The sequence below is a fragment of the Oculina patagonica genome, unplaced genomic scaffold, assembly GCF_052425735.1.
Source record: "Oculina patagonica isolate OP01 unplaced genomic scaffold, crgOcupat unplaced159, whole genome shotgun sequence".
Classification (NCBI taxonomy): domain Eukaryota; kingdom Metazoa; phylum Cnidaria; class Anthozoa; order Scleractinia; family Oculinidae; genus Oculina; species Oculina patagonica.
The window spans coordinates 4,779-14,351 of record NW_027557618.1 but is presented as its reverse complement, the minus strand read 5'-3'; the positions used below and the strand labels follow the sequence as shown (position 1 = coordinate 14,351).

The following is a 9,573-nucleotide window of genomic DNA, read 5'->3' as shown; positions in this document are numbered from 1 at the left end:
AAATCCAAGGTGGCTGTAAATACCCCCGCTCTTTGCCACTTTTCCCTTACAATTCGCCGTACCCATTTATACCCTTGGTGGTCCTGGGTAGGCATGAATAGATTGTGCTAGTAAATTCAGGAAAAGTTGCTTCACAATATACCTTAAAGTTGCTCTAAAGTTGCTCAAATATCAAAAAGTTGCCACCAAAATTTAGAAAAGTTGCTTGCTCTAGAGTTGTTTTGTTTTAGATAAATACTCAAAACGTGTTTGTTTGTTTGTTGCCATTTAAAAATTTGCATTAAATATTCTTACAATCATTAAAAGAGTCCAAAAAGCCATTGTTATATGAGAAATATAAATACTTCGTTGTAATCAATATGCTTTTTAAACTTAACATAATTTTAATAATAGATAAAAAATAAAAATAAAAAAATAGAAAAAAGATAAAAATCCCTCGAAATGAAACGACTTTATAGTTTGGATCGGTTTTATATCAATTTGTTGCTCAAAAGTTGCCAAGGAAGGCAAAAGTTGCCCTAGGTTGCTGGTACTACAAAAAGTTGCTCAAGACGCTAAAAGTTGCTCAAAAGTTGCTGAGCACAATCTATGTATGCCTAGTCCTGGGTGAAGAGGCGTTCTACGAGAGTGTAGGGTCTTGGGTAAAACAGCAGGGTAGGGTATCATTGTGTAAAGGGAATCCTTGACTCACTTTTAGTATGACACTAGCAAGTCAGATGGTCAGTTCAAGAAGACTGCAAGTAACGCAAAATTGAGGAAGTACCGGCCAGATTTCAAGTTCACCGATCCCAAGATAGGTAATTAAAACAGTATCCTGCTTATATCGAGTAATTTTGCCTTATCTCTAAACGTTAAAGGGGCACTGTCACGGGGATTTTACTGCTTTTCGGTAAAAAGTCACAAAATTGGCGAAGTGGTCTTCTCGTACATGAAATGCACCTAGTACATCAAGATGAAGATATAATGTAAATTGTTAATTGTTTTCCAGTCCACAAGGGCAGAACTTGAAAAAATCTGCCTGACTTTTTCAAGTTGAGATCTAAAGTTCCTGATGGCACAATGATTAATTATTTCACTTGTTTATAGCTTCAGTACACTGGCATATTAATTTTTTAACAAAACTGGACAACTATTCGTAGGTTCCATATGTCTTTAGGCTCTTGAGGTTTTAAAGTGAAACTGGTGACAGTGTCCCTTTAATCAGGTGCTACAGGGAATCAGAGTGAAATTATTCTTGAGCAACTATCAAGAAACTTTGTCCTCTTGACAAATCGAGGGTTATTGCCCGTTTTACATGCTCGATGTTTCTGATTCTTTGGTGCCAACCGAAACATTACCTACCAGTTCTTGCAACGTAAACTGGGTTTACCTCGGTGTAAGAACCTGTGAATTTTTTCTTTGTTTTTAAGCCATTGTTTTCCTGACCTATATTGTTTAGAGATTCTTTGTTGTGTTGGTCGTTTTTGTTTTACGTCACTGATGAGTTCCACAGGTTCTTACACCGAGTATGAACCCGTCAACTTGAACCTTGTCGCGCTTTGGGTTATTATTAAGAGTCGAGATTTGGAGTCAATATTTTATGCATTTCTCCTCGGGAGAATGTGCTCTTGAAACGTTTTTCATAATATTTCTTGAAAGGATATAAACTAGCCAGCGAACACAGTTATCTCCCATCGCTCTTGAAAGCTCTTCAAACTCAGACTCCTATTGTTGTATAAAATGTGCCATAACTGAACGGATGTTTCAGCCGAAAAATAAAGACTTATTTTCACTATATCTTTTTCTCTTTCAGCCATCAAAGAAACTTGCGACTGGTTCTCAGCTAACTACGAGACATGCCGGAAGTGAAGCACTCATAAACCTGGACAGGTTGAAACTCACAGATGATGCGAAATAAGATGTGGGTGGGAACTAGCAAATGATATCGAACTCTTATTTGCATTTATTTAAAATTAAGTATCCACCCGACGTTTATTAAGCAAAGGTTTTTAGTTATTATTTTTGACAGAAATATATATCTTTCCATTGTACCTGCAACTTATTGTACTTCGAATAAATGCTCGAGGGGCTTATTTATGACTCCACCTTAGAGACCCCGCGTTTATTTGGGACCTGGTAAATAGGTCACTATAACAAATAAACCAGTTGTGTTGTTTTGAAGCCTTGTTTGTCTTCTTTTTTTTTAATCTGAGAGTGTCTAGGAAGTGTGAAATAGCCAGTGCACACAGAGCAAATCGGATTTTAAGTTTGATGATAGTTATCAATATGGTAAATAGTTTTTCTGACTGATGCTAAATGATTTCACCTTAAAAATAAAACAATAGCAAGGATCGAAAAATATTTCACCCAGCCCCCCCCCCCCCCCCAAACCTCCCTTAATAAAGGCGATTAAAACGGACTAAAACATTTTTTTGTTGTGTTAAATTTTTTCGTCTTCCATCAAGTCAAGTCAGATTCTGTGAAACCCGTTGGAATGTGATACTTTGCTTTTGTTATAACAGAAAACGATTTTGTGACTTCCAGATTCATCGAAAGCTATTAGCTTTTCGAATTAAATTTAAAAAAAGTAATCATATTTGATGGAATTTGAAAGCTAGAGATCACCTGGTTTTTGAAAATACAACTATTTTTTGTACCTGCCCAAGTTTTTGGTAACAGTGCGAATTACTGTAGCAGTTTGAATTTTTGACATATTTCGAGGATTTGTTTGGAAACGTCTTTGTAAGTAAAGTCTTCTCTTTATTTGTATCCCAATGCTTGTAGTTTTTTAATGGAGTATTCAATTTGGCGCAAATGTGAATAGAATCCTGATTTTTAAACTTCGGAAGGTATAAAGATACTCTATACATCCATTTTCATCAAAAAGTCCAAGTCAGTGACGAAATTCGCAGCTTTTTTTTTCAGATATATTTTTGTGGGTCTTTACTCTTTCATTTATGATGTTCTTTTTGCAAATACCCTTACAACAAAGTTGAGTTCTGAAATGAATATATCAAATTCATATATTTGTACTACTGATATACATTTTAAGCAAATGAAAGATCATCTCAGTAATGTACTCAACTTAATTAAGCAGTTGAGAAAAGGAAGCCTGAAAAAAATCAGGCTTGAACGGGAATCGAACCCATGACCTCTGCGATAATAGTGCAGCGCTCTAGTATCGCAGAGGTCATGGGTTCGATTCCCGTTCAAGCCTGAATTTTTTTCAGGCTTCCTTTTCTCAACTGCTTAAGTTGAGTACATTACTGCGATGATCTTTCATTTGCTTAAATTTGAGTTCATTACTAATAACACTGATCAGCTCAAGCAACTTTTAAGTTGGTATCCTTTGTTTCCGTTCCGGTTTTTAATTTGTTATCTTATTTCTTCTGGTAACAGTACTGTATATCATAAACACAGTGTGACTAAAGTAAACAATAAATAAGCGCGCAAAAGTCAGTACATATCAATCGAGCGAGGCGAGAAGCTTGAACCATTGTCTGGAAGCCCGCCTTTGATACAAGCGACTCAGATATGAGGTTTCTCTTTCTGCTCCTGTAAGTACTAATGAATTCAAACTTGTAGCGTTCTTATGCTTATCATTTATTATGGACCGTGTGTTTTGCCATCATTAACCTTAAAAACCGTTTTCTTATACGAGCGACGAGCATTTCTGATCTTTTCGAAGCTCAAAATGGCCGAGATTTTTTACCGTTGCTGTGAAAGTGTAAGGTCGTAAAAATTTGACCAGAACTTTTGGAACTGGCCATTAAAAAGGATGATCTGCATTGAAGAGGGTACCAAAGGGGGGTTCGTGATCCCGTTTCACGCACAAGTTTTAACCAAATTCACGTGTCACGTATACTTGAAACAGCAAAATTCACGGATCACGTTTCTTTTCTAACTATTTTTCACGCGTCCCGGTCTAATTTTTGCCCTATTTTCACGCGTCACGGACTAATTTTTGCCCTTTTCACGTGTCACGCATAAACCCTTTGCCCCCCTCATTGAAGTTTGCTTAATTAAAAGCTAGAGATGAAATGATAAAAGTCGAATCTTATCGAACAATGAGAGATTGAATGACTTAAGTTAATATCACTCGGGTTCGTCTCGTCGAAGGAACTCCTGCTTTTTTGCCGCAGTTTGATTTCCAAATCACTCAGAACTAAGTTTTTCTCTGTAAATTAGGATTCTATTTCTGGCCGAGTGGATATTTCAAAATATCAATGCATGCGTCAGGTTTTCTTGAAATGTTTTTGCCACCAAGAAAACCTTACGTTTAGTATCTTGCAATCAGATGGGTTAGAAGTTTCAAAGTTTGTAAAGATAAAGAGTACTTATTTGTGGTAATTCGGCGTCAAACAAAGCGGTTAAAATTGGAATGTCTGATCTTGCTTTTGACGACGTTTTTTGAACCCATAATATATGTATTTTCTAATATCAGAAAAAGTTTTGACATTTCATCTTGTAGTTTACAAAAAGCAACCTGTGTTGCGACGGGCATAGTAGTCACCGGAGTCCAGTCTTTTTAAGCGTGCAGTTTGAAAAAAATAAATGCTCCTATCATTTTAAAAACGCCAGCCTCGCAGCTTACAATAAAGAGGGTCTGTTATAATCCGGCGGTTTTGCGGTTTAAGCCAATTTCGAGTGGCGGTTTGCAGGTACTTTCGTATTTATCTGGCGGTTTACGGTCAAGTGATTATGGCGGTTTCTGTCTTTAGGAGAAAACAAAAGAAATTTGCGGTCCAGGAAGAACCGTAAATATGGCGGTTTGTGGACTGTAAGGCCCCCATATAATAGACCATTAATAACCCCAAAACTTGTTAAACGATGACTAGCATCTGATATGTGAAGTGTGATCCAGAAATTTTAGTATTCATTTGGTGGTAAAATCGATAAAAAGTAAATATGTTAAATTAGATTAAAGCAATTAACTAGAAAAATATTTACTTGTCCATTACTAATATGTCAGTACCATTTGTCATTCCTACACAAAATGTTGCTTTAATAACGTTTGGTCGTGAAAATCATTTTTAACCATTTTCTTTGAAACAAGATAATTTAATATTCCTGTCGATTTCTTTTAACACTGCCATAACGGGTAAAACTTGTAGTAAGAATAACATTTCTGCCCGTTTCCATTTGTTTATTGTATACGAAGTGTTCTTTGACACATGCAGAAATTCCATTGGACAACGTCAACGTGACAGACAGCTGCTACCCATTTTGTTGGCTTTATTTTCGTGATCTGCAGGTTATTTGCACACGCACTAGTAAATTAAAAACAAAAACAAATCGTTTAAGTCCGATCAACATTTAACTTGTCCTTTACAAAGCTATGTACATTTAGTAAAATTTGTCATGCGAATAAATAAAGTAACCACAAAAATACAGGGAAATTTTTCATGTTTTATAGTCAAGGTAAAACTCTAGTTTTCATCTCTTGGAATAGGTCACGAAAACATGTATGTTTGATATTGCAATATAGGTACCGACCGGTACCATACTGAAAATATAAACAAGCTAACTGGTTGCTATTAAGGCAGGGAAAGGCCGTTTTTCCGCCGCTTAACATGGGTTTAACAGAAATATCTTGTTACACTGTAACAAGATATTTCTGTTAAACCCATGTTTTGGAGTGTTTTTCGTATTCTCGGTATTGGACTGGAACTAGCTTGCAATGGAGGCTCATGCGGGGGAATATCATTAAAAACAGCTTCACGTTATTTGCGTTTGAAAAGACCACCCGCATTAGCCTCCATTGCAAGCTAGTTCCAGTCCAATACCGAGAATACGAAAAATTTTCTTTTGGGGTCAACTGTCTGGTGGTGTTCCAAAAACTATTTTCTTTCTTCTATCCTTTCTTTTAACCCATTGCAATTCATTTGTACACCCGCGTAGAGAAAAAGTGGGTCGGCAACGCGTACATGTGTCTACTGCAGGTACATTTTGCGCTCGAATTTAACGGAAAGGGGAAAGTCATCTGGTTCCAGTCTTCTAGCTAGATGTCTAACACGTTACCTTCGCGGCATTTTTTTGATTTATTTTAAACTGTATTCTGGTATTGCAAATTGTTGTGCTAGCTTTAGAGTATTTGTACTTGTTTATGTTTCAGATACGGAGTAGCCATCGTTTCGTGCGATACTCGCTCCTCGCATTCTTTCGGCGAGGAAGATTCCAACTTTAAAAGTCAACGACCAATACGTGTTAAAAGGACTTTACTAAAGGATCTCATCAAACGACATCTGGAAAAGCCGGAAAAGTTGCAGAACAAAAGTGAAAGTAAGTTGCCTTTAATACTGCTAGCTACTACACCGAAAGTGGGATCAGCCAATCAGAGGCTCTGATTGGTAGATTATAAATAAGAACGAAATGTCGATTAACTTTCAATTTGCAAAAAACGACCAGAAGGCGATTTTTGTTGACCTACCACATCTGCATGGCATGGTATACCGGCTGATATCCAATGGTCACCGAATCCTGACGAAATACTATTATTCAATACTTCAGTTTTTGAAAAAGCTGTTTATCTAATTGCTTAAAGCAATAACTGCACAGGTAGCTACGCAAATTCGAGTAATTGTGCGTTATCTTTATTTGATCTTCTTCTCTTTTGAAATGCTAAATTATTATGTGAGGTATGTTTTTCACTGGCCAGCTCAGAAGCCAACATATTGGAATTTTATTGATTTTCAACAGAATATTTGTATTTTTAGATGCAGTGGGACCCAGCATGATTGACGATGCGAATAATGTCACTAAAGCTGATGCAGGTATCTTTGCTGTGAAGTTGCTAATTTATGAATAGGACTGTACGTAGGGTGAAGTCTTGTTAGCAAGTCCTTCTCAGAGCTCAATAGCCTGCGAACGCAGACGTATTTCCGACTGTTGTTTCTCTCCCCAGAGAGAAACGACAGCCGGAAATACGCGTGCGTTCGCAGGTTAAAGAGCTCAACCGATTAGCAAGAACTTCAAGTTGAAGAAGCAATGCGTTAAGTGCCAGAACGGATGAGTTATCTGTCTCTCCCATCCTTACGACTGAAACGGACATAACTCGTTTACGTGACCTTTTGCACTGTTTAATACATCAGTGCGAACCGCAATCTTGATCTCACGGATGAAGAGATATAGCTAGCATGCATGTCTGGTAAAAAAGGTCGCTCGTGCCTAGGATTGTACTGTCTCAAAAGAAGAGAGAGATTTAATTTTTTTGGGTATCATCAGTAAGTGTGCTTCACCTTGGGCTGACACCTTACCGTGGTGGTGAAGCTTGTGTGATTGAGCTGTGCAGGCGGGGACTTTGGTCTCTGGTAGGTCTAACCATACCGGATTGGTCAAAGGATAGAGGCTAGACGAAGAACAGCCCCTGGTCCTCCAGGTTGGGGTTGGGCTGCAGGCTGATAACCCGCTCCCGGAAAAAGAAACATATTACAGAAATCGAAACTAGAATTACCACTCACTGGACCCTATTGGAAAGCAGGGGTACCAGATGTTAACACCCGGTTAGAGCAACGTGCGAAGCAAGGAATGACGCATATACCGCTGACGATATTGCTGTCGCCAAAATCGTGTTTGTTTGTTATCAGAAAGGCGTGGTCAAATTAATTGTTCGTAGAATTTGGATAAGCCCTTACTGTTGGTCATTTCGGAGCCGGTATATCTTAGTGGAAATAACTGACTGATAGCTATAACAACACGGTAATTGTTGGTAACATCGTTTATCATGTTTTCTGCTTTTAGCATCCCATGACGGATTTACAGTTGGCAATTTACATATCAGTGGTAAGTTTTTTCTCCTTTTTCATTACGTTGTTCCCGTTAATTGAAAATATTTGTAACGTTTTTTAATCCAATTATGTCTGTTTTTCTAATATTTCTCTTCCCTATGTACAAAGCCTTGACTCATTTTTATTCATTTCTAAAACGAAGATTAAGTTACTGTATCACTAGACTGTAACTCTTTAGACTCTTTAAATTTCCTCATATTTGTCCTACTCCCGTATCCCCCGCCCACTTCCCCCCATGCTACTTCGCCTCTCGTCAGTTTTTACTAAACGTCGAACGTGGACTCGGGGCGAGTCCACTGCCTATAAATGAAGAAGTGATCTTTAGTCGACTTACTTAGAAAAAAAATTTCTGAATTCCCAATGGGAGTCAAACCCATGGTCCTTCATCGACTGGTTGGATGTTCTAACCATTCAGCTGCTGGAGGCTTGTGGGGACTTCTGTATGACCTTGTGTAACACTCTTATCTAAAATTGTTGTTCTCCCTGTTTTTGAAGTTGCATTCGAATCAGTTAACAATAATGCTTAAGAGGGCGTCTTTCTTAGAAACACCCACTCAATTTCGCGTAAAAAATAATTTTGCCTGAAACTCTGTCAACTGAAAGACTTTACCGAGGTAAGAACTAAAACAGATTTGGTTTGATTTGAAATGATATTCTGGCCGCGTTAGAAGCCATAAAATATTTCCCCTTGTCAGCCCCCGTCACAGCGTCTCGAAAATTGAAAAATAGGCACTTTTCGTAACACTGTAAAATATTTCTTTCGCATCATCTAGCCGCAAATTTTATATCAACTTGCTAATAAACCTTTCTAGTTTTTCAAGAAAGTCACAATTTGCCTCTCAATTCTCCTGAAAAGACAAAATGGAGCGTAATATGACCACTACTACTCGCCTTCGAGCGAAGGCTGTAAATTGGCTTCGATTTAGAGGCTATTTTTTAAATTTTGGGACCAACCTAATACTTCTAGCCTATACAGCCGACTAGAGTAGTCGTTAATCTGCAAATATGTGCAAAATCCCATGTACGTTTTCAATATTTCAAAAGTTGTGACCGTTTTTATCAGCACATGTACCAGCATTTTGGACTTTTTCGCCTATATTGAAATCGAACTCTCTCGAGCAGATTTTGACACACATGCAGCCTACCTGCTTCTCATCTCGGTTTATGTCCAACGTTAGACGGTTAACAATCCCCAGATTGCTTAATCCCATAATAACTCCAGCAAATTGGTAGGTATTGCCTACAAAACTTGAGCACCACGGCATCTATCGAGTCCCTTGTCGGCGAGCGAAAGCCTGAATTCAAGGCTACATTTCGCACTAAATAGCCCATTGAACACCGTTTCAGAGCCGTTTTTCTTCAAGAATTAGTCAAAAGACACTCCGAGACTGGTATTCAGAGAACATAGCCGCGATTTGAGGTCTGAATTCCGAAGAAACATCACCATTTACAGCGTACATCTCGACAATATCGATACTGTGTGATGCTGCTTCCGCAGAGGTCCGCATAAATGGGGAGACCGCTGATCGCTTGTGCCAACAAGGCAATGTCACTATAATTTTTTTAAATCAAAATTTGGAAAGCATACGCAATCTCGAGTTTTAAAGAAATCAATCCTATAAATAAATATATTTTAAAAGCGAAGCCTCGAGCCAAACGGCCCATACTGTCACAGCTTATCCCGGTTTCGATAGCATTAAGTGGCTAAGAATTTTTCTACTCCCTCCTAGATGGAATGCTAGTCTATCGCAGTTCCCCCCCCCCCCCCCTTCCCGGTAACGCCGGTAACCAGGCGCTGGGTAGAGGC

General features: G+C 38.2%; 1 protein-coding gene and 1 long non-coding RNA gene across 2 annotated transcripts; both read left to right on the top strand.

Annotated features, from left to right (window-relative positions):
• The first annotated feature begins 692 nt into the window (after positions 1–692).
• On the top strand, positions 693–2,160 carry LOC144639978 (uncharacterized). Its single transcript, XR_013568252.1, has 2 exons — positions 693–797; positions 1,793–2,160. It is a non-coding gene; the product is annotated as an uncharacterized LOC144639978 (long non-coding RNA).
• Positions 2,161–3,448: 1,288 nt separating this feature from the next.
• LOC144639979 (uncharacterized) lies at positions 3,449–8,222 on the top strand. The gene is made up of 5 exons (XM_078499235.1): positions 3,449–3,536; positions 6,095–6,261; positions 6,696–6,752; positions 7,720–7,761; positions 8,182–8,222. Exons 1-5 carry the CDS (start codon positions 3,514–3,516, stop codon positions 8,220–8,222), a joined length of 330 nt encoding a protein of 109 aa, XP_078355361.1. The 5' UTR covers positions 3,449–3,513.
• The last annotated feature ends 1,351 nt before the right edge of the window (positions 8,223–9,573 follow it).

Coding starts and splice junctions, on each gene's coding strand:
- LOC144639979 (XM_078499235.1), top strand. CDS start 3,514: ATGAGGTTTCTCTTTCTGCTCCT. Junction 6,262..6,695: donor GTTGCAGAACAAAAGTGAAA/GTAAGTTGCCTT, acceptor TTGTATTTTTAG/ATGCAGTGGGACCCAGCATG. Junction 6,753..7,719: donor TGTCACTAAAGCTGATGCAG/GTATCTTTGCTG, acceptor TTCTGCTTTTAG/CATCCCATGACGGATTTACA.